The 24343-nt window shown below is 53.6% G+C and overlaps 1 protein-coding gene across 1 annotated transcript in view; it reads left to right on the top strand.

Moving 5' to 3' along the window:
• C18H16orf74 (chromosome 18 C16orf74 homolog) overlaps nt 1-24343 on the top strand; it is a 43968-nt gene that overhangs the window by 8204 nt on the left and 11421 nt on the right. Inside the window, exon 2 of the mRNA XM_054453155.2 lies at nt 7925-7970. Within this exon, the coding sequence (XP_054309130.2) occupies nt 7943-7970 (28 nt within the window). The 5' untranslated portion in view covers nt 7925-7942. The remainder of the gene's footprint in view (nt 1-7924; nt 7971-24343) is intronic.

Raw genomic sequence — 24343 nt, 5'->3', positions numbered from 1 at the left:
CGAGACTAGCCTGATTAACATGGAGAAACCCCATCTCTACTAAAAATACAAAATTAGCCGGGCGTAGTGGCGCATGCCTGTAATCCCAGCTACTCGGGAGGCTAAGTCAGGAGAATCGCTTGAACCCAGGAGGCAGAGATTGCAGTGAGCCGAGATCGCACCATTGCACGCCAGCCTGGGCAAAAAGAGTGAAACTGTGTCTCCAAAAAAAAAAAAAAGTTTCATTTGGCTCACAGTTCTGCACACTGGACAGGAAACATGGCAGCAGGATGGTGAGGGCCTCAGGCTGCTTCCACTCGAGGCGGAAGGTGAAGGGTGGCTACAGAGATCATATGGTGAGAGGGTGGCAGCAAGTGGGAAGCAGGGAAGGTGCCAGGCTCTTATTTTTTCTGAGATGGAGTCTTGCTCTGTCACCCAGGATGGAGTGCAGTGGTATGATCTCAGCTCACTGCAACCTCTGGCTCCCGGGTTCAAGCGATTCTCATTCCTCAGCCTCCTGAGTAACTGGGATTACAGACATGCACCATCATAGCCAGCTAATTTTTGTATTTTTAGTAGAGAAGGGGTTTTGCCAAGTTGGCCAGGCTGGTCTCAAACTCCTGACCTCAAGTGATCCACCCACCTCAGCCTCCCACAGTGCTGGGATTACAGGCGTGAGCCGCCACGCCCGGCCACCAGGCTTCTTTTTAACAGCCAGCTCTTGCAGGAACCAATAGGGAGCGAACTCATTCATTACCGTGAGGACGGCACCAAGCAAGCTGTTCATGAGAGAGCGCCCCATGACCCAGACACCTCCCATCAGGCCCAATGCTCAATCAAATTTCAACATGAGGTTTGGAAGGGACAAATATCCAAACTATATCAATAAAATTATGAGAACAATGATGATGATGAAGATGATGGTGACAATTCTGTCCCAGGCCCTCTCCTGGAGGCTGGTGGCTCAATGCCTGTTTGGCGGAGGAGGACACAGAGCCTGGGGGACTGAGCCCCAGCACCTCAGACTCGGGAAATGACCTGCTTGAGGTGACACAGCTCCTCTAGACTCCCGATTCTTTCTTGTCCCCTCAGCCAGTCCTGTGCCCACCACCTTCGTGCTGTCCTTGGAGGGAGGCAGAAGCAGGATGACAATGAGGGCAACTGCAGGGACACTGTGGGAGATGAGAAAACTTGCCATGTGAAAACTCTCCATGTGGGAGTTCCACACACCCCACATCAAATTGCCGTATGTGGAAGTGACCACCCTCGATGCTGCACCTGCCTGACCCTCACTGCATCCTGCCCCCAGTGTCACCTGTATCCCAGCTGGAGCTGCGCCTGGTCCCCCATCCTCTGGTTTGCTTCTTCCCTCCTTCCTTCCCCTGTGTGTTTTGAGGTAGGGGTCTTTCAAATTGCAAGACAGCTGTTCAGACAAAACCTGTCAGTTCCAGACACCTCTTCTGGGAGGTGGTGCTGCCTGGCACAGCGTAATACAGATCCTTTGCTCGGCCAGAGCCTGGCCCCAGGAACGCATCTCCACCAAATCATAGAAGCTGCTAGGAGGAAAACGGGATCTGACGCACACGCTGCCGCCCGCGTCCCGCCCTGGGAGACCATGGTGGGGAGCCCAGGCATTGTGCAGACTCTCATTGAGCTGCCCTGTCTCTTCTGGATGTTGCCTTTCTTTCCTTTTTAAGCCTTTTTCTTGAAGCAGTTTCAAAGTTAAAGAAGAGTTGTGAGAATATGAAGAGGCCCTGCAAATATCCTCCGCCAGAAATGAACATTGACCTACCTGCGCGTCCTCATCTCTCCTTGCACGTATTCACGCATATCATTATGTTCCTGCTGAACAATTTGAGAGTTAAGTTACGGAAATGATGACTCTTGAGCCCAGACATGTCAGTGTATATTTTCTTTCTTTTTTTTTTTTTTTGAGGGTCTCACTCTCTCGCCCAGGCTGGAGTGTAGTGGCACAATCTCAGCTCACTGAAGCCTCCATCTTCCAGGTAGCTGGCATTACAGACGCCCACCACCACGCCCAGATAATTTTTTTTTTTTTTTTTTTGAGACAGAGTCTCGCTCTGTGCTCCAGGCTGGAGTGCAGTGGCACGATCTCGGCTCACTGCAAGCTCCGCCTCCCGGGTTCGTGCCATTCTTCTGCCTCAGACTCCCTAGTAGCTGGGCCCGCCACGGTGCCTGGCTAATTTTTTATATTTTTAGTAGAGACGGGGTTTCACCGTGTTAGCCAGGACGGTCTCGATCTCCTGACCTCGTGATCCGCCCACCTCAGCCTCCCAAAGTGCTGGGATTACAGGCGTGAGCCACCGCGCCCAGCCACGCCTGGATAATTTTTTGTATTTTTAGTAGAGAGATGGGGTTTCACCATGTTGGCCAGGCTGGTCTCGAACTCCTGACCTCAGGTGATCTGCCCACCTCAGCCTCCCAAAGTACTAGGATTACAAGGCGTGAGCCACCATGCCCGGCCATCAGTGTATATTTTCTAAGAGCAAGGACCATTTCTTTTTTTTTTTTTTAGACAAAGTCTCATTCTTGTCGCCCAGGCTACAGTGCAGTGGCGTGATCTCGGCTCCCTGCAACCTCTGTCTCCTGGGTTCAAGCGATTCTCCTGCCTCAGCCTCTCGAGTAGCTGGGATTACGGGTGCCTGCCACCATGCCTGGCTAATTTTTGTATTTTTAATAGAGATGGGGTTTCACCATGTTGGCCAGTCTGGTCTCGAACTCCTGACCTCAGGCAATCCACCCGCCTTGGCCTCTCTAAGTGCTGGGATTACAGGCGTGAGCCACTGCGCCCGGCTGAGCAAAGACCATTTCTTACAGAACACAGTACAATAATCAGAAGCAGAAAACTTAATATTGACCCCAGACTATCACCTAAAATACAGTTGTTTCTCTTCTGACCGTTTTATTACTTCTTTTCTTTTCTTTTCTTTTTTTGAGACAGGGTCTTGCTCTGTCTCCCAGGTAGTGCAGTGGCGCAGTCACGGCTCACTGTAGCCTCCACTTCAAGGAGGCTCAAGCGATCCTCCTACCTCAGCCTCCTGAGTAGCTGGGATTACAGGCATGTGCCACTATGACTGGTTAAATTTTGTATTTTTTTTGTAGAGATGGGGTTTCGCCATGTTGCCCAGGCTGGTCATTACTTTTCAAACAAACACACCAGTATGTCATCTCCTATCTCCCAGTTTCAACAGTAAACAGCATCCCGCTGCTCTCATCGTGACGCCTCCCTGTGCCCCACAGCATTTTGTTGTTGTTGTTTTACTGGAGTATTTTACAGCAAATTCCAGACATCATTCCATCTGTGAGAACTTCTGTACAGATCACTGGTTTTCAAACCCTGGGTTGAGATGTGTCAAAATCCACCAGGTGGGCTGTGATCAATGCTGAACAAAGACAGGATAAAAGGGAATAGATGATAAAATCTGAGTACGTTGTGCAGGGCCGGTCTGCACTTGGTTGGGATGTTGAGTCTGGCTTACCAGCAGCCACAGTCCAGGGAGGTTAGGGAAGCCTGGACAGCAGAGGCCCTGGGGCTCTGTGCAGCTTTCCCTCTGGCTTATTTGTGGTTGATCCTGACGTCAGGGCTGCAGGACCCCTTGGCAAGACTGGCGGCAGGAGAGCCAGCAGGGGCACAATTGATGAGGGATGGAGATGAGGTCTGCTCCACCCTCCCCTGTTCCTGGAAGCTCTGTCCCCTGGGGACTCCAAGACTTCCCAGGTCTACCTGGTCACTAAAAGCGTGGGCTCCAGAGTCCAAAGTTCTGGCTTCAAATCCCTGCTCTGTCACTTGCTACCCAGATGACCTTAAGCAAGTTAACTAATTTCTCTGTGCCTCTGTTTCCTGTGAGATGGGGACAGGAACGGTCCCAACTTCATGGGGTTATTGTGAGGATTCGGTAACCATGAATACACATAAAGGGCTCTGAACAGTGCCAGGCCCATGGTGAGTGCCAGGAAATGTGCCTGTCGCTCCCACAGGCCTGGGCCCTCTGTCCCTCAGCCCCAGCCCCACTCCTCCGCTGCCCCTCACTCCTCCGCTGCCCCTCACTCCCCCCGTAGGGAAGGATTCTCTGCCCTGTGTGTGAGAGTCCTGCAGGGAGCTTTTAAAAATCCCAGTGCCAGGCCAGGCACGGTGGCTCACACCTCAAATCCCAGCACTTTGGGAGGCCGAGATGGGTGGATAACTTGAGGTCAGGAGTTCGAGACCAGCCTGGCCAACATGACAAATCCCATCTCTACTAAAAATGCAAAAAAAAAAAAAAAATTAGCTGAGTGTCATGGTGCACGTCTGTAGTCCCAGCTACTTGGGAGGCTGAGGCAGGAGAATCGCTTGAACTGGGAAGTGGAGGTTGCAGTAAGCCAAGGTCACGCCACTGCACTGCAGCCTGGGCAACAGAGTGAGACTCCGTCTCAAAAAAAAAAAACAAAAAAAAAAACTCAATGCCAGCCACACACCAGACCAATTGCCCCAGAATCTCTGGGGGTGGGACTCAGGCAGCAAGCAGCATTTTTTTTTTTTTTTTTTGGAAGAGACGGGCTCTTGCTGTCACCCGGGCTGGCGTGAAGTGGCACGATCAAGGTTCACTGCAGCCTCAACCTCCTGGGCTCAAGTGATCCTCCCACCTCAGCCTCCTGAGTAGCTGGGACTACAGGCACAGGCCACCACACTTGACTAATTTTTTAAAAATGTTTTATAGCCAGGGTATCCAATCTTTTGGCTTCCCTGGGCCACATTGGAAGAAGAATTGTCTTGGACCACACATAAAATACACTAACGATAGCTGATGAGCTAAAAAAAAAAAAAAAAAAAAAAAAAAAAATTGCAAAAAAAATTCATAATGTTTTTGTTTTTGTTTTTGTTTTTTTTGTGGGTTTTTTTTTTTGTGGGTTTTTTTGTGTTTTTTTTTTGAGACGGAGTCTCGCCCTCCCGCCCAGGCTGGAATGCAGTGGTGCAATCTCGGCTCACTGCAATCTCCGCCTCCCGGGTTCAAGCGATTCTCCTGCTCCAGCCTCCCAAGTAGCTGGGATTACAGGCGCCCGCCACTATGCTCAGCTAATTTTTGTATTTTTAGTAGAGACAGGGTTTCACTATGTTGGTCAGGCTTGTCTCGAACTCTTGACCTTGTGATCCGCCCGCCTTGGCCTCCCAAAGTGCTGGGATTACAGGCGTGAGCCACCGCGCCCAGCCGAAAAAAAATTCATAATGTTTTAAGAAAGTTTATGAATTTGCGTTAGGCCACATTCAAAGCCACCCTGGGCTGTAGGTGGCTCGAGGGCTGCAGGTTGTACAAGCTTGTTTTTTGTTTCTTTGTTTTTGAGACGGAATTTCGCTCTTATTGCCCAAGCTGGAGTGCAATGGCATGATCTTGGTTCACTGCAACCTCCATCTCCCGGGTTCAAGAGATTCTCCTGCCTAAGCCTCCTGAGTAGCTGGGACTACAGGCACCCACCACCATACCCAGCTAATTTTTTGTATTTTTAGTAGCGATGGGGTTTCACCATGTTGGCCAGGCTGGTCTCGAACTCCTGACCTCAGGTGATCTGCCCACCTTGGCCTCCCAAAGTGCTGGGATTACAGACGTGAGCCACTGCGCCCAGCCGTAAGCTTGTTTATATTATAGAGACAGGGTCTTCTTATGTTGCCCAAGTTAGTCTTGTACTCTTGGTCCCAAGTAATCCTCATGCCTCAGGCTCCCGAAGTGCTGGGATGACAGGTGCGAGTTACCTAATCCGGAAGAGACGGTATTTTGTAAGGCTCCTGGGTGATGTGCGGAGGCTGCAGTGCCCAGCTCTTCCTGGCTGTAGTGTGGATGCAGGTTCTGAGTGGGCAGGGCCAGCTCAGGGCCTGAGACTCTGCATGCACAGCTCCCGGGAAGCCCGTGCTGCTGTTCCATGGGCCATTCTGGGAACAGCAAGGCCCTGGAGAAAAGGACTAGCTGGAAACCTCAACCTCCTTTCCCTCCCTCTCTGTCATAAGGGACAGCAGCAGCTGACGTTCGGACTTTTCCTCTGTCCCCAGCACAGATCACTTCCCCACACTCAGTTCTCGCTGCTGCTCAATGAGACCATTATGTGCCTCACCCCTTTTTAAAATTTTTCTTTTTCTCGAGATGAAGTCTCACTGTGTCGCCCAGGCTGCAGTGCAGTGGCGTGATCTCAGCTCACTGCAACCTCCACCTACGGGTTCAAGTGATTCTCCTGCCTCAGCCTCCTGAGTAGCCGGTATTACAAGCACCCACCACCATGCCTGGCTCATTTTTTTATTTTCAGTAGAGATGGGGTTTCATCATGTTGGCCAGGCTGGTTTTGAACTCCTGATCCACCCACCTCGGCCTCCCAAAGTGTTAGGATTACAGGCGTGAGCCACTGTGCCTGGCCAGCTCATCCCATTTTAAAGATGAGGAAAGTGAAGTCTTGAGATAAACTATCCGTGGTCACGTGGCTGGGAGCTGCCAAGCTGGGACCTGGCCCAGCTAGTGCAGTGGGGAAGCTCCAGGGACCACTCGTAAGTTGGAATGGCTGCCTTTCATACGCAGCTGACCTGAGCCTGTTCCCATCAGTATCTCTCACTTTCCCTCCCTTCCCAAGGCCCCAGTCTAGCCCAAGGCCCAAGGCTTGGTGGTATCTCCCACCCATGTCTTACTAGCTCCACCTGGACTTCCAGCTCCTTCTCCTCCAAACCCTTCCTGACCTGCCGTCTTCACATTCACCTCCCCGATTTCTGGCCCAGAGCAAGCATCTCTGACCTCAGCAGGCACAGGAATCCCTGGGGCCTTATGCGCCTGGGTGGGCCTGAGCTGCTGCCTTGCGCCCCAGCCTCGGGGTTGCTGATGCTACCAATCCAACAACAGCCTGCAGATGAGGGCCAGGCCTGGGGTCTCCTCACAGGCACTAGCCACACACCCCTCTAGAAAGCAGACTTGCTCCTTGGCATCCTCACTATAAGCTCTTAGCTCCAAACCAGCCCCCAAAACCCCAGGTCCCACCCATCTTTGGCTTCTCCCCACCTGTTCCTGCCTGACCTCCTATCCCCTGGGGCTCCTCCCACAGACCGTGCCTTTATCTCCTTCTGGATCTCTGCACACTGCAGGCTCCTGTGGGGTGGGGTGCCAGCCTGGGGATCAGGACAGTCCTGGGTTCGAGTCTCAGCTCCACAGTCCTAGTAAGCTGGTAGCCTTGGGCAGGTGCCGCCACCTCTCTGAGCCCTGATTTTTGTGTCCATGAAGTGGGGGCAGTAATAGTACCTTGCAGGGCTGTTACTGAGGAGTGAGTGTCAAGAGCATGCGGGGGCTCCGCACCACTGGCTGCTGCTTTTATTTTTCAATTTCTTAGAACTCAGGATGCCTCATGTTGCAGGAACATCATGAGAACACTGGTTGGGACAATTCTAATACCCCGTGGGCCACACGTCCTCTATAGCTCAGGCTGTCAGATCTCCAAAGAACCTGCATTAGGGAAAAAAAAAAAAAAAGGCAGCATTAGAACGGGAGGTACACTGCCATGGGGGCCTCTGGGCCACCCCCGAGCCCTGCTGGCAGGTCTTCACATCTCTGCAGCTGCAGCCGTCCTGTGGCTCTTGAAAGGAAGGGCTTGGTGGTGTCGGTTCCCCATCATCAGTTCACTGCAGCCTCCGCCTCCTGGGTTCAAGTGACCTCACAGAGCCAGGGCTACAGATGCCGCCTTGGCTTCCTGTATATTTAACTTTGAGGCACCCCTAAGTTTTTTCCACCAACACAGACTCCATCTTTGAGCAAATCCAGCCCAGATGTAGTTGACAGGTGGTGTGACCTGGAGGCCGGTGGTTTCTCTCCACCACAACCTCCTGTTTTGCACTCATCAGGGCCAAGGGTGGGGGCCTGGCCGCACATGGCCAATACAAACAAGTCGCGCCCTCCCCTCTCTCAGCGCTCTCCTCTCTCCACAGGCCTGCAGAGGTGCCGACATGGGGCTTAAGATGTCCTGCCTGAAAGGTAAGGCCTGAAGCTCTGCCCCCACCAGCTCTCCTGGCAGGGGGTGGTCTGGGCTGGGGGGCAGGAGGGAGGGGAGATGAAGCCCTCTGCCCTGCAGAGGGAGCGGGGCACCATCCCTTAAAGCAGTCCTGTACACAGCAGGTGCTCTAAAAATGCTTGTCCTGACTCCGAGCACTCCTCCAGGCCTTCCATTTCACTAGCAGCGAGTGACTGGGAAGGTGGCAGTGCCCTGGGGCCTCAGTTTCCCCCTCAGGCTGTCTAATCCCAGGCTGTGGAGAGTGAGGGAGGAGGAGGCCTTTGCGAAGGAGACAGGCACATGCTGGGCTGTTTGCTTTCCCGAGGACACACCCGGGGCCTGTTATCACCCAGACAGGAGGTCCAGCGTCCAGGTGGTGGGAGAGAAGGCCAGCAGGAGAAAGTTCTAGAAGGACACAAAACCACTGAAGGGTGTTGTGGGTGTTGGCAAAGGCAGCCCAGACTTCTGTCCTGTGTGTGGATGGCCCTGGGGCACCTCAGACCAATGTGGCAGGACACCTCCCATCCCAAGTCCATTGCTGCTCCTCTTCTTTACCTTGGTGACAGTTGCTTTGGTCTCCCCAGCCAGAAATCTGGGAGTCACATGGGTGGCCACTGGTCCAGACCCAGCGTGCCCACCTGATCTGACTTGCGGCCCCGCTGCCTGAGACTGCCTCTGGCTCCAGGTGTCCCATGGCCAGTGGTGTGAGTGCCGAGCTCCTAGCCTGCCCCGGGGCCACCTGCCTGACCCCAGCAGCCCCTTCCAGGCAGAGGCCACCTACCCACCTGGAGAGGTGGTTGGGAGCTGAGCCATGCCTGGGATCAGCCTGCATGGTGTGAGTTGTGGCCTCACCAATGCCTCTGTGAGACCTAGATCAAGGGCCTCAGTTTCCTTATCAGTAAAATGGGGATCATGGCGGACCCGTCTCAGGTCACCAGGAGCACGAGAGCAGGGCCTGGAACACTCTGGCGGTGGCTGCTCTTAATTAATTGTACTATTTCCTTCGTCAAATTCACCAGGCTCTGTAGCCCATCCTTTGGGTTTAGGCAGGCTTAGGGCTTTTAGATACAAGCTACAGAAGCGGATACTGGTTAACAAGGAATTTACTGGAAAGCCAAGGGGAGCCCACAGGAAAAGTGAAGTAAGGAGGCGTGAAAAGGTCCCTGCTGGGAGCCGAGATGAATGGACCACCCTTCAGGTTCCCAGGTTGGGAGGCATCCGCTCCAGGAGAGCATCTGATTGGCCCAGTTTAGGTCTTAGGCCCGCCCCCTCGGCGTGGAGGGAGGTGCATCTTGATTGACAGCTCTTCCAAGACCGCTTGCGGAGAGATTGGTTCCCCTGGTGAAGATCGGGGTGTGGTTTACTAAGCGGGATGGGATGCCGGACAGACACAAACAGCCCGCGTCCCCTCCAGGGCCTGGCTTCCTCTGAGACTCCAGGCTGACCCCACAGAGGAGTGGGGAGATGTTTGTTGAATGAGTATCTGTGAGTGGCTGAGGTTGATTCAGCAGCAGACAGTGGTTGAGAGGGTCAAGCCTAAACCCTTGAAACTTGAGGACTTTCTTCCCTTAGACATGAGTTTCCCAGTGCCTGGCACAAAGTAGGCATTGAGGATACTTTTCTTCTTTAAAAAATAATATATATCACATAAACTTACCGTTTTAACCATGAAGCGTACAAGGTTGGTGGCATTAAGCACGTTCACAATGTTGTGCAACCATTACCCCACCCATCGTCAGAATGAAGGTTTTATCATCTCCAACTGAAACTCTGTCCCCGTTAAGCACTAACTCCCCGTTCCCTCCCCAGCCCTTGGCGGCCACCATTCTACTTCCTGTCTCTAGGAATCTGCTCTAGGGACCTCGTGTCAGTGGAATCATCCAGCATTTGTCCTTTTGTGTCTGGTCTCCGTCACTCAGCGTGGTGTTTTCTAGGCTCATCCACATTGAGCATGCATCACTGCTTCGTTCCTTTTCACGGCTGAATAATATTCCACCATGTGGACAGACCACATTTTCTTTATCCGCTTCTCCAACGATGGACACTGGGTTGTTTCCACCTTTTGGCGATTGTGTCAGGACATCTTTGACGAAGAAACCAGGCCCCTGGAGGTATCTCTGGGACCACTTTTCTTCCAGCCCAAGGCTGGGGCTTGAGCAGGAAGGTAGAGACCAAGACTCTGCAGATCCTGACAGTGCCTGGGAAATGCCTCCCACCTCCACCCACCCCCGGCCCCTCACGAGTGAAAGCACAGGGAGCCAGATCAGGGCTTGTGGGGCTGGGAGCTTTTAAAAGGACCACCTTCCTGTCAGCCCCAGAGCTGCTAAGTGTGCTAAGTGCTGGAACAGCGCCTGTCCTGAGCGTGGCTTGTCCATCCATTTTTCATGGCTGGCTTTGGTGCTGCCGACCCCTGCCCACCCCCACTTGCCCAGCCTGGGTCTCTGGAGGTGATGAGGCCCACACAAGCATGGGGGTGACTCGGGCAATAGGGATTAGGGGGGGCCAGAACCCTTTTTTTTTTTTTTTTGAGACGGAGTCTCGCTCTGTCACCCAGGCTGGAGTGCAGTGGTGCAATCTTGACTCACTGCAACCCCCACCTCCCGGGTTCAAGCAATTCTCCTGCCTCAGCCTCCTGAGTAGCTGGGATTACAGATGTGTGCCACCACACCCCGCTAATTTTTGTATTTTTAGTAGAGACGGGGTTTTACCATGTTGTCCAGGCTGGTCTTGAACTCCTGACCTCAAGTGATCCGCCTGCCTCAGCCTCCCAAAGTGCTGGGATTACAGGCGTGAGCCACCACACCTGGCCCAGAGAGAATCGTTTTAACTCGACATTTGAAGTAGCCAGGAACTCTGTAACATGGGCTCTTACTGTCCTAGGGTTGCCGTAAGAGATGATCCCAAACTAGGTGGCTTAAAAGAGGAATTTATTCTCTCACAGTTCTGGAGGCCAGAGGTGTGACATCCAGGTGTGAGCAGGGCCTCATTTCTTCTAGAAGCTCTAAGGAGGCTCCTTTCTGCCAAGCTCCTGGTGGCACCAGCCATCCTTTGTTTTGCGGGCTTAGCTCCAGCCTCTGCCTCGTGGCACATGGCTTTCCTCTTCTGTCTTCCCTTCTCTTTTAAGGACAACTGTCATTTGCTTTAGTGCCCACCCTAGTCCAGGATAATCTCATCCCAAGATCCTTAACTCAATTACATCTGCGGGGCTGCACGGTGGCCCATGCCTGTAGTCCCAACACTTTGGGAAACTGAGGCAGGAGGCTCTCTTGAGCCCAGGAGTTCAAGACCAGTCTGGGCAACATTGCAAAACCCCATCCCTACAAAAAATACAAAAATTATCAGGGAATGGTGGCATGCATGCCTGCAGTCCCAGCCACTTGGGAGGCGGAGGTGGGAGGATCCCTTGAGCCCAGGAAGTCAAGGCTGCAGTGAGCTGTGATCACACTACTGCACTCCAGCCTGGGTGACAGAGCCAGACCCTGTCTCAAAAAAAAAAAAAAAAAAAAAAAATGACATCACAAAGATCCTGTTTTCGACAATGTCAGATTCCCACTCACAGTTTCCGGTTAAGTGTATCTTTTGGAGTGGGCGCCGTTCAGCCCTGGATACAATTACTGTCACTCCCTGGGGCCTCAACACTACACGCTGCCCAGGGCACCAGGAGGAGGGACCCGCCAGGACCCAGGCCCTCTGCCCCTCTGCTCTAGCCCCGCAGCCTGGCCCAGGGACTCAGACCCACCCACCTGTTTCCAGGTGACCCTCCTGTACCATGCCCCCAGCTCCAGGCCTCCCTGGGTTCAAATCCCAGCTCTACCCCTTAACGATTTGGCCTTGGAGCAGGGCCAGCTTCACGGGCATATGACCTCTGCAGCTGCACGGGGCCCCGTGCTCGGTTTAATGCTCTTAACACATATTGAACAATGGGCCTCACATGTTCGTTTTCCACTGAGCCCCACAAATTACACAGTGGTTCCTGCCTTAGGGCAAGTGACCTTGTCTCTCTAGGCCTCAGCTTCCTCTGGGGTAAACTGAGGCATCCTGCATCCAGCCCACAGGTTTTATTGAGTGCTGGGTTCTGGAGAGGACTTGAAGAATCATAAAGACAGGACTCTGCTCAAGGACATACTGTCTAGAGCCACACCATCCAGTAGAAATAGATTTTAACGTTTCTAGCAGTCCCATGAATAAGGTACAAAGAAACGGGTACGATTACTTTTAATATGTTTTATTTAATTCAGTATATTCCAAACATCATTTTAACGAGTGGGGTCCAGTTCGCTGGTCTAGGAGGTTCAGTCCGCTGATCTCGGGTGGTTCAGTTGTCTAGGGGATTTAGTTTTGTGGTTTGGGGGATTTTGTTGTCTGGTCTGGGGGGGTTGTCTCGTATGGGGGGGGTTGGTTAGTTGGCTGATCTATGGGGTTTAAGTTGTCTGGTCTGGGAGTTACTTGGCTGGGCTGGGGGCTTTACTTGGCTGGTCTTGGGGGCTTGGTTGGCTGGTCTAAGAGGGTCTACCTGTCGTGTGGGGGTTAATTGGCTAATCTGGGGGTTCAGTTGGCTGAACTGGGGTTACTTGGCTGGTCTTGGGGGTTTAGTTGGCTGGTCTGGGGGTTCAGTTGGCTGATGTGGGGGTTCAATGGCTGGTCTGGGGGTTCCGTTGGCTGATGTGGGGGTTCACTTGCCTGGTCTGGGGGATTTAGTTTGCTGCCCTCCTTTCCCTTCCCCTCCAGTCTGGGAATCTCTCCCTCTAAAACCAAAGTAGGCTTTCTGAGCTGGGAGGCACCTTGGCACTCATCTTGCAAAGCCTTACATTACAGATAGGGAAGTTGAGGACCAAGGAGAGGAAGTGACCAGCTGCAGTCACACCAACTAGAAATGAGACATGGGCTCCTCTATGGAGGCAGCTCCGAGACCCGTTCTTATTCCCTTAGGAGGCGTGGTTACGGGAGGCATGGGCTGAACCCACTCAGCAGAGTGTGAGGGTCACAGTGGGTATGACATTCTTCCCTGCGGGCTTCATCTCACCTGCTCTGACCAGCCACAGCCCCAGCCCTCGCCACCTCCTCCTTCCTCAGCTCCCCCAGGGGCTCTGAGGCTGTGTAACTGCCCAGGAAGACACAGACCCCTTCCCTATTGGGCTGGCTTTGTGTCGATGGCACCCGACGTGGCTGGCTGGGATGGGGTCCGCCCCCTGCTGGGCTGGCTTCCGTCTCTACCATGCGTGACTGTCCGGTGGCTGCTGTGACAAATCACCACACACTGTGGGGCTTAAAACAGCAATTTTTATTCTCTCATCGTTCTGAAATCGGCCGTGGCAGGGCCACCCTCCCTCCTCAGCCACAAAGGAGGAACCTTCCTGCCTCTTCCAGCTTCTGGATGCCTCTTCAGGCATCCTGGGTCCAGTCTCTGCCTCCGTCTTCATGTGGCCTTCCTCTCTTCGTGTTGCCCTGCATTCAACCTCCCTCTCCTCCTCTTGTAAGGACACCAGGCATTGGATTTAGAGCCCCTCCGCCCCCAAATCCAGGGTGAGCTCATCATGAGATCCTTAACTAATTACATCTGCAAAGACCTCATTTCCAAATAAGGTCATATTCTGAGGTTCTGGGTTGATGTGAATTTGGGGGACACTATTCAGCCCCCATCAAGTCAGTTCACCTCTGAGCTTCCCCTATGGAGGGCAGGAATGTGCTTCTCTTGTCTGGCAACAAAGACTCTGCCCAAGGGTGGTAGATATTGAGAGGGTGGCATAGGAGGAACACAGCTGTGCCAACACCCCTTTGTTTCCGAGTCCAAAGGAGAGGGGCTGCAGAGTCCCTCTGCTCAAGGGCCTGGCCGTGGCGACTGTGACCCACGGGAGTGTCCCACAGGCCAAAGAACATCTCCCTGGTGCCTCACCCTATAAGGGTTGGCAAGTGCTGGCATCAACAGGAGCTGGGCACGGCACCCTCATCACAGCTGAACTCTACAGATGGGGAGGCTGAGGCACAGGGGACCTCTCAAGGCCACATGGCCAGTTAGGAGAGGTTGGCTCCACAGACAGAAGGGGAAAGGGGGAGTCGCCTTCTTGGTTCCTAAGTGCGCCCTCTCCAGGTTCCAGCAGGGCGGCACAGCCAAGGAAATGGCATGGTCCTGCTGCGTGGTTCTCAGGGGGGTCTGGGACCTTCTGTATAGGCATCACCTGGGAACCAGTCAGACCATCAGATTCTCAGGACCCACTGGATCAACTGAGTCAGGAACTCAGGGTTTTCAACACGTCCTCCGGGGGGATTCCAGGGGCTATGTAACTTTGAGGACCACTGGCAAAGTGGCTCTGGGGTCAGAGATCCGAGTTCATATTCTGGGTCTGCCTCTGATTGACTGCAACCTTGTGCAAGTCACTTCCCTGCCCAGGCCTCAGTTTCTGTGTCTGTAAAATGGAGTGGCGACTGGGAAGATCTCCTGGGTCAGGTCTCGAGAGTTTTCTGAGATAGGTACTAAAGATGGCACCCAAGGAGCCGTTACACCTTCCTGCTATGGAGGTGGCTGCAGGTGTGCGGGGGCCTCCGCAGGAAGACTTAAACTGCAGGCAGGGGCTTTCCCACTAGAGTGGCTGGCTGGGGCGTTAGGGCTACCTGGGAGGACCCCTGTGATCGCTGAGGTTCTGTGGGGGCAGGGTGGGCGTCAGCTCCAGCCTGGGTTAACTCCAGCATCACCATGGATACAGGCTCCTGGGAATGAGACTGGTCCCAGCAACTGTCCTGGGGAAGGTCCCTTGGGGCTGCCTGGGGCTCGGTGGGAAAGATGAAGGCTTTGTCCTGGGTTGGTAGTTTGTCATTGTTTTTTTAAATAGACTATTTTTTAGGACAGTTTTAATTTACGGAAAAATTGAAAAGATAGTACAGAGAGTTCCCACACACCCCACACCAGATTCCGCTGTTATTAACATCTTGCACTCACACGGTCTACTCATTAGAGCAAACCAATCAATACAAATCCATTGTTATTTATTTATTAGTATTTTATTTATTTCTGTACTTATTTATTTATATTTTTGAGACAGGATCTCACTCTCCCTCTGTTGCTCAGGCTGGAGTCCAGTGGTACCGTCACAACTCACTGCAGCCTTGATCTCTGAGGCTCAAGTGATTCTCCTGCCTCAGCCTCCCAAGCAGCTGGAGTATAGGTGTACAACACCATGCCCAGCTAATTTTTTTTTTTTTTTTTTTTTTTTTTTTTTTTTTTTTTTTTTTGTAGAGAAGGGGTCTTGCTTTGTTGCTCGGGCTAGTCTTAAATTCTTGGCTTCAAGCCTTGACCTCCCAAAGCGCTAGGATTACAGGCATGAGCCACCGCACCTGGCCAGATCCATTCTTATTAACTAATATCCACACTTTTTGTTTTTTTGAAACAGGGCCTGGCTCTGTTGCCCAAGCTGGAGTGCAGTGGCACAACCTCAGCTCACTGCAACCTCCACCTCCTGGGCTCAAGCGATTCTCCCACCTCAGCCTCCCAAGTAGCTAGGACTACAGGCGAGAGGCACCACACCCGGCTAATTTTTTTGCATTTTTAGTAGTGATGGAAGTTTTACCATGTTGCCCAGGTTGGTCTTGAACTCCTGGGCTCAAGCTATCCTCCTGCCTCAACTTGCCAAAGTGCTGGGATTACAGGCGTGAGCCACCGCGCCCGGCCAGATCTATTATTACTAACTAATGTCCACATGATTCCGATTTCCCCCATATATTTTTTCTGTTCCAGGATCCCACATGACCTTTAGTTGTCACACCTCCTTAGGCTCTTGGCTGTGACAGTTTCTCAGACACTCCTCGTTTTTGTGGGGACCCCTGGCTGCCAGGCATGGCTGTGACTCCCTCGCTTGGGGGGCTCAGCCTGGGGGTGATTGGTGGTTGGCCGTTATGACACCCATTTTTCTGATTTGCCTTCAGAGGCTTGCGTCTAGCCCCCTGGTCAACCCAAAACCCGGAATCCCTCCATATGGCCCCGTGACAGTGTGAATGCCTGGCTCTGCTGGCGGACAGCTGCAGGCCAGAATTGCGTGAGAGATTGTTCCTTCCACAAACGTTTATTGCGTCCCTACCGTGCACTGGGCGCTGGCCCAGGTCCCGGGGCTACAGGGATGATCAAGGCAGTGTGGTCCCGGCCACTGGGAGTGTACAGAGGTGAGGAATGACCTTAATGCTAATTCAGTGCTGGATGGAAGCTAGCGCCTGCCTACCCAGTGTGGCTAGGGGTGGCATCACCCAGGAAGCACCCCAGCCTAAAGAGCTGGCCTGGCACAGAGTGGGGAAGGGGTGGCTGTTTCCGGTAGCAGAAACTCATGGGCACGGGCTGGGAAGCAAGCAGGAGCCTGGCGTGCATGGTGGAGGAACTGGAGGGACCACAGCGCCGGAGAGGATGGTAGCAGCCAGGTGGAGCCAGGCAGGGAATGTGGAGTTTCCATCCCTGGGGACAGGAGTTCTGTGAAATGGGAGGGTGAGAAAAACGTTCATTCCACTAATACATTTCAGCAGCGTTCAGAACAAACTGGAAATTTCATACATTTGAAGGGAGATCAGATGGTGGAATCCAGTCCCTGCTGAACCAGGAGTTAGAAAATAGCCAAGGTCAAGCGCCCCACTTCCCTGAGCTTTCCTGTCCCCGTCTGTAAAATGGGCTCAGGCTCCTGCCTGCAGGGATCCTGGGGGAAGTCCTCACCCGCTGCCTGCCAGTGCCACCGCCATGTTCCAGGGGTCTTTGTCTACTCTGCTGACCTCCACACCCAAGCTGCGAACAGTAGCCAACACACAATCGCTGTTCCATGGTGCTGGTTCCCTTCCACGCAGGACAGAGCCCAGACGAGGGTGTGTCCCGGGCAACTCCTCACAAACGTGTATTGAGTACCTGCTGCATGCCAGGCAGCACACTCAGCCCTCGGGATGCAGCAGTGAGCAGCACAGAGCTCCTGTCCATGGGGGAGAGATGGAAATGTGGCATAGTGTGTGTGAACAAACACACACCCAGCAGGCTGGATTTTGTGGTGAGTGCTGTGAAGGGAATTGAGCAAGGGGATGCAGTCGAGGGGATGAGGCAGGGTGAGGGATTCTCTGTGGTGCCAACACTGGAGTCAGCCATGTGGATGCAGGGAACAGTGTTCCAGGCAGAAGGAACAGCAAATGCAAAGGCCCTGAGTCAGGACCAAGCGCACTGAGCTGGTGAGCAGCGAGGAGGCAGGTATGGAGGCCGGGCTGAGCTGGAGGAGCTGAGGTCCCTGGGGCCAGCAGGTGATAGAAACTGAGGTGTGGATTGAGAACTTCACAGTAATACAGGCCAGGCACGGTAATACAGACCAGCACTTCGGAAAGCCAAGGTGGGCAGATTGCTTGAGGTCAGGAGTTTGAGACCAGTCTGGGCAACATGGTGAAACCCCATCTCTACAAAGAATAGAAACATTAGTTGGGTGTGGTAGCATGCGCCTGTAGTGCCAGCTACTCAGGAGGCTGAGGTGTGACGATTGCTTGAGCCCAGGAGATGGAGGTTGCAGTGAGCCAAAATTGCCAAATTTTGCCAAATTACCAAAACCACTGCACTCCAGCCTGGCAACAGAGCAAGACCCTGTCTCAAAAAAGAAGAAATACAAAGCACTGGAATCATTCTAGCCCAGGAGTCTAAACCTCCACCACACATCAGAATCTTCTGGAAGGCTTCCAAATGGATGCAGCCCCTGCCCGTTCCCCAGAGGTTGGGATGAGATTGGTGTGGATGGGTCCCAGGCACTGGTGCTCTAGGAGGCCTCCTAGGTGATTCCCCTGGGTGGCCCAGGCTGACAACCAATGCCCTTGCCTTGCAGATGGGGCTGCGGTGGGGACTGGCTGCCCAAGGTAACAAGGAGCAAGTCAGCCTGGCTGGGAACCCAGGTGTGCAGGCTCAATTCCAGGGCTGTTTCTGGAACCTTCTGAACAGACCTCTGCCCAGGAGGCAGGAGCTCCAGAGAGACACCCTCCTCCAGCCTCCCTTCGGCTCAGGGCAGTGGGGTGGATCATCAAAGCCTGTTTTAAACGAGGGAGCAGATGGCGTCTGATCTCGCCCCGCCCCCTGCCCAGGGCAGAGGGGGCAGCCCTCCTGGCTCACAGCAGGGACTTAGCGGGTCCCCCCCATCAGTCACCCATGCTTAAGCTAAACCTCTGGCACCTGATGTCCTCGGAAAGGAGGGAGACCAGCAGGTGGGAGACAAAGCACCATTTCCAGCCGTGCCTGGGTAGGTCAGCCCAGCTGGTCTACAGCCCAGCACTCGGCGTTAGTATTCGGGTGATAGTTCCCAAGGACGTTCTCCTCCTCCTCACACTCCTGGCTCCGTGAGGTCAGGAACCATGCTGCCTTTTTCATCCCTATAGCCCTGGTACCTGGCCCAAGACTTGGCACACACAGACCACGCAACAAATGTTTGCAGAATGAATGTGCTGTCAGCCTTAGCCACCGTATGGAGACCCTCCTCGGACTTACCCTCCCACTGGCCGGGGTGGCTGCCCCATCATCCCCGTCATCCCCATTATCCTCATCATCCCCATGATTCCCATCATCGCCGTCATCCCCATGATTCCCATCATCGCCGTCATCCTCGTCATCCCCATGATTCCCATCATCCCCATCATCCCCGTCATTCCCATCATCCCACAGGGAGCTCAGCGCTCCCAAAGCTCACACCTCACCAGGCAGGTTCGGCTCTTTCCCTCCATCTCCTTTCATCCACACAGCAAGGCTTCCGTGCTGTCCACTGTCCCCACTGTAGATATGGAAGTTGAGGTGTCAGGTGGTAAAGCTCCCGCCTGAGGTCACCCAGCCAGAGTATGGCTGAGCTGGATCCCTAGGGGCCTCAGGAACACAACCCAACCCAGCAAGTCCAGAACCCAGACAGAGCCTCCCCCTCGTTCCCTGCAGTTTCCTCAGGGCCTGGCCTGCACCACGTGCTCTAGAAGTATCTGTGGGATGGCAAAGGTGAGGAATGAGCCTCCAGGGAGACAGAGGGATGGGGAGGTGCTGGGACTCACGGTCCCACCAGGGGGTCTCCCTGGCTTTGTGCTGCTCAAGACTCAGAGGTCAGAGCGGGCCGGGTGCAGTGGCGTACACTTGTAATCCCAGCACTTTGGGAGGCCAAGGCAGGAGGATTGCTTGAGACCAGCCTGGGCAACATTAGTGAGACCCCATTTCTACAAAATAAACGTAGCCAGGTGCCACTGCATTCCAGCCTGGGCAACAGAGTGAGACCCTGTCTCTGAAAAAACAAAACAAAAAAAAAACAAAATTGAAGGAAGTTAGGGCAGTGTTGACCAATTACCAGCTGCTGGACATGGCTGGGCACGGAAGCAGACCATCCTAGTTATCCTGGGCCAAGGCATCGCGGCTGCCCTCCCAGGGGCCTGGTTTCCAGAGAGCAGATGTGTGTCTGGGCCGGGGCAGCCTGCTCTTGTGCCCTGTTTTTGTCACCCAACAGCACACACCAGGGATGGCTCCTGTCAGCCCCACAATACTGCCCACCCTTTCCCACAGCTGCACAGCACAGCTACGTGCACGCACCACCGCCCTCGAACCCAAATCCGGCCTGCCTTGCCCAAGCAGGACTTCAGTAAATATCCTTCTACCATCCACTCAGAAAGTGGCCTAGGGCGGAACATTCTAGATGGTTGGAGGGTGTGCACCCTTCACATTTTCACAGCTTTGCCAGTGACCCCCCTGAAGTCACACCAGTAGCCCTTCCACTCACCCCATGGGAGATGACCGTGGCTGTAGTGTTAACAGCCTTCCCATTTTTGCCAATCTGTTGGGTGAAAAATGGTACCTCAGGAGAAGTTCATGCTTCTTCTCTTTTTAACAGGAAACATTTAACTTTTTTTTTTTTTTTTTTTAGTACAGATGGGATCTTGCTATGTTGCCCAGGCTGGCTTCGAATGCCTGGCCTCAAGTGGTCCTCCTTCCTCGGCCTCCCAAAGTGCTGGGATTACAGGCATGTGCCCTGCACCTGGCCTAACTTTTTTTTTTTTTTTTCTTGAGATGGAGTCTTGCTCTGTTGCCCAGGCTGGAGTACAGTGGTGCAATCTCAGCTCACTGCAGCCTCCACCTCCTAGGTTCAAGTGATTCTCCTGCCTCAGCCTCCCGAGTAGCTGGGATTACAGGCACGCACCACCACACCTGGCTAATTTTTTGTGTTTTTAGCAGAGACAGGGTTTCATCATGTTGGCCAGGCTGGTCTTCAACTCCTGACCTCAGGTGACCTACTTGCCTCAGCCTCCCAAAGTGCTGGGATTACAGGCATGAGCCACCACACCCCACGTGGCCTAACTTCTGATTGAAGTGTAATATACATACAGGAAAAAGATGCAGGTCCTAAGTCAGCTGCTCCATGCATTTCACACTGACCAACAAAGATGTCAGCTGCTGAGAAGCCCCTCAAGCTCCCTGCAAGGGCAACCAGGCTCCTGACAGCACAGATCTTGACCTGCATGGAAGCTCCACGTGTCTCTTTTGTTGAGCAAGGAACTCGTGCCCACACCACACCTGAAGCTCCTCTGAGACCCTCCTTTGACGGCTCAGTGCACTGGCCACTGGGAAGGGAGGGGTGTGCCTCCAGCCGGTAGGTGGAGGCTGCGGTCTCAGCTCCTCCACCCGTGAGGGACCCTCGGTCCACGCCTGAACTTCTCCAAGCCTCAGTTTCTGTGAAGTGAGGGCTGACCTGCCTCCCCCAGCGCTAACTTGAGGACTGCAGAAGATGCCCTAGGTGAGGTGCCGTTTCCTGGCTGTCACCCTCAAATGTCATTTGTCACCAAAAAGAACTTCACCATTTACAGGAGGGACACCGCCTCTGGTACGATGGGCTGTGTGCCCTTGGCTGTGTGCCCTTAGCTGTGTGATCTTGGGCAAGTGGCTCAACCTCTTTTCGCCTCCATTTCTTCCAGGATGAGCTGGGCGGGATAACACCAGGGGCTGTTTAGATCATTGCAGGAGCCAAGTCCAGTGAAGGCACTGGCATCGTGGCGCCCGGTGCATATAGGCGTTCATAAAACGTGTTGAGGGACCTGTCACTGCACTTGTCTCTTCTCAACCCTGGGGCCAGCAGCTTCTGGGGCCCTGGGCTGGGGCTTTCCCATCAGCAGTGAGCCCCTCTGTAAGATTCGCTGAGGTTGCCTGGGCAACAAAGGCCGGGTTCCAAAGCACGTTGCTGCTGTCGGAGTCCGGGAAAGGCCTGGTCCCTGATCAGGGAGCGAGCAGAGCAAGGCAGTCCTGGGGCCCTGGGCCCACTCAGTGGGAGCCAGGACTCCCCAGAGACCTCGCCTTGCAGAGTGGCTGGACCTGAGCTGGGAGTGACAGTGCTTGGTGCCGCTTCAGCTCCTGAGTGCTGCTCCTACCTGGAGCTGCAAGTCCAGCCCAGCCTTCAGTCTGCTCTGCTCTCTGGCTGCAGCCTTTCCCAGCTTCAGCTGCCCACAGAGCCCAGGTTCCCCTGGGAGACTCCAAGTTTGCTCAAGTAGCAATGTTCACCACCTTTCTCTGGTACTAACTGGAATTGGCCTGCTTATACTACTCCTTCCGAAGCAGTAATAATGGTGCTAATTATATGGCCCGACTAAGTGCCTGCCATTCGACACCGTCCCCTTAGTACCATGCATCCTTATGACAGCCCTGCAATATACGGGTTATTATCTAGGGCAAAAGTTACAGTCAGAGCTGGGCACAGTGGCTCACACCTATAATCCCAGCTTACTTAGGGGGCCCAGGCAGGAAGATCACTTGAGCACAGGAGTTAGGAGGCCAAGGCAGCAAGACCGCGTGAGCCCAGAAGTTTGAGTTCCACCTGGCAACATAGCAAGACCACCATCTCTTAAAAAAAAAAAAAAAAGGTTAGAATCTCTATTCCAATGAGAGGGCTAACTGTGTGTAGCAATTGTTAGCGCCAATAACCCCCTTTGCAGTAGGTGACAGAGAGGGTAAGAAACTTGTTCAGACCACGCAGCAGGTCAAGGGCAGACTAGGGGCTTGGGTTCCTCTGGCTTGGGCCATCCTGGAGCCCCTCCGTGTAGCCCCAGGCACTGGGGGCCACATGGGGACAGAGGAAGCCAGCAGCTCCATGCCAGGAGTGGCAGCGCCAGCCCTGAAATGCCCAGTTATTGTTGCAGTGAATGACAATTACCCTGTCACTGAAGATCGTGGGTGATGGGCCTGCTCTCCCAACAGCCCCATGTAGAGTTGCCAGATTGAGGAGAAAAAAACATAAAAACAGGATGCCCGGTTGTATTTGAATTTCAGATAAGGAATACTGTCAAGTAGAAGCATGTCCCAAGCATTGCATGGGACATGCCTCTACTAAAAAAACGATTTGTGAACCTGAGATTCAAATGTGATGGATGGCCCGCATTTTACCTGGTGTCCCTGCCCTCCAGGGACACTTGGCAATGTCTGGAAGTATTTTTGGTCATAGAAGCTGGGGGTGCTACAGGGTCTAGAGGCCAGAGACACTGCTAAACATTGCCTGACACACAGGACAGCCCCACCGCAGAGAATGACCAAAGTGTCAGCAGCGCCAAGGCCAGGGGACCCTGGGCCACACACAAGCGTTTCCGTGGCCAGGCAGGGTGCCAAGTACGTGGCTTTTTTATTTTCTTCTCATAGTCGTCCTGCTCTTGTTTCCATTTTAGAGATGAGTAGATTGAGGGCTGGAGGAGGGGACACTGCTGGGAAGTGATGGGGCCAGGGCTGGACCTGGGCTTCATTTTTTTCTTTTCTTTGGAGAAAGAGTTTTGCTCTTATTGCCTAGGCTGGAGTGCAATGGCGCGATCTTGGTTCACTGCAACCTCTGCCTCCCGGGTTCAAGCGATTCTCCTGCCTCAGCCTCCCAAGTAGCTGGGATTACAGGTGCCCACCACCACGGCCGGCCAATTTTTTTTGTATTTTTAGTAGAGATGGGTTTTCACCATGTTGGCCAGGCTGGTCTCGAACTCCTGCCCTCAAGTGATCCACCCACCTCGGCCTCCCAGAATGCTGGGATTACAAGCATGAGCCGCCACGCCCAGCGCCACCCCCAACTGCTTTTTTTTTTTTTTTGAGACAGGATCTCTCTTGCCCAGGCTGGGGTGCCGTGGCGTGATTGTAGCTCACTGTAACCTTGAACTCCTAGGCTCAAGCAATCCTCCCTTCTCAGCCTCCCAGGTAGCTGAGACTACAGATGCACATCACCACGCCCAGCTAATTTAAAAAAAAATTTTTTTTAGAGATGGGGTCTTGCTATGTTGTCCAGGCCGGTCTTGAACAGGATTGCTGGGTTCAAGCAATCCTTTGTCCTTGTCCTTCCAAAGTGCTGGAATTACAGGCATGAGTCACTGTGCCCGACCCTGGACCTGGCCTTTGGAATCTGGGCTCACCGCACTGTACCCACACCCTCCACAGCCTTCCCAGAGCGCCCAGTGCTAGGATGAGCAGGAACAGACCACGGGAACTGGGAGGGCTGCCCAGGAGGGAGGAAGTGCAGTCAGTACCCAGGGCAGGAATGTGGTTTGGCTAGGCAGAGCCAGGCGGCTGGGCACCTTCCCCCACCTTGGTGTGTCGAAGCTCCTGTCTCTAGCTCCTCTCAGGTTGTCTCTCTCCAGCAGCTCATCCCTGACGCAAGCTAGGGCTTTTTCCTTAATTAAAAAGAGATTTAAAACATCCACTGCTGTCTCTATTGGGCCTGGGATGCCTCGAAAAGGTAAAACCGCCAAGAGCTGCCCCAGCCTCATCCATAATAACACAAAGCTTTCCCTGTAATTGGAATTAAAAAAAAAAAAAAAAGATTAAACGCATCTGGAACCCTTGGAGGAATTTATCAGTTTGCTTTTGAAAGACCTGCACTAAATCCAGACACCCGGTCACCTCTGAGGGATTGGTGTCAGCCCCGCTCAGCCCCTGTGGCCCCTATGTTCCTGCCTCAGGGCCTTTGTGTGTGCTGTGGGTGCCTCAGGGATCTCTCCTGCTGCTTTCTGATTGACCCCTTCTGAGAAGCCTTTTCCAGCTCCCAGTCTCCCCTAAACCCTGCTTCTCGCCGCTGTGAGTGGGCTTATCATCTGCCCCTAGTCCCTGCTTGAACTGGCCCAGGATCTTGGAAACATCTTTGTGCTTCCAGTCCCCAGAGCACAGGCTGTGCACGAAACCCTGCGTGGCCCCTGCAAGGGCCCTGACTTCTCTGTGCCTCAGTGTGCCCGTCTGGAAGATGGGGGCTGCCTCACTGGGAGGATCAAACTATCAGTGCCCAGAGGCACTCACACAGTCCAGCCTCCCACAAGCACTGTTCTCAAAGCTCAGCATCGTGGGCCCCTCCCAGTGATGGCTTGAATCACTGGGGACCTCCTGCTTTTTCTCCAGTTGACC

Source organism: Pongo pygmaeus, chromosome 18, assembly GCF_028885625.2.
Source record: "Pongo pygmaeus isolate AG05252 chromosome 18, NHGRI_mPonPyg2-v2.0_pri, whole genome shotgun sequence".
Taxonomy (NCBI): Eukaryota; Metazoa; Chordata; class Mammalia; order Primates; family Hominidae; genus Pongo; species Pongo pygmaeus.
This window is presented reverse-complemented; position numbering and strand designations above follow the sequence as displayed.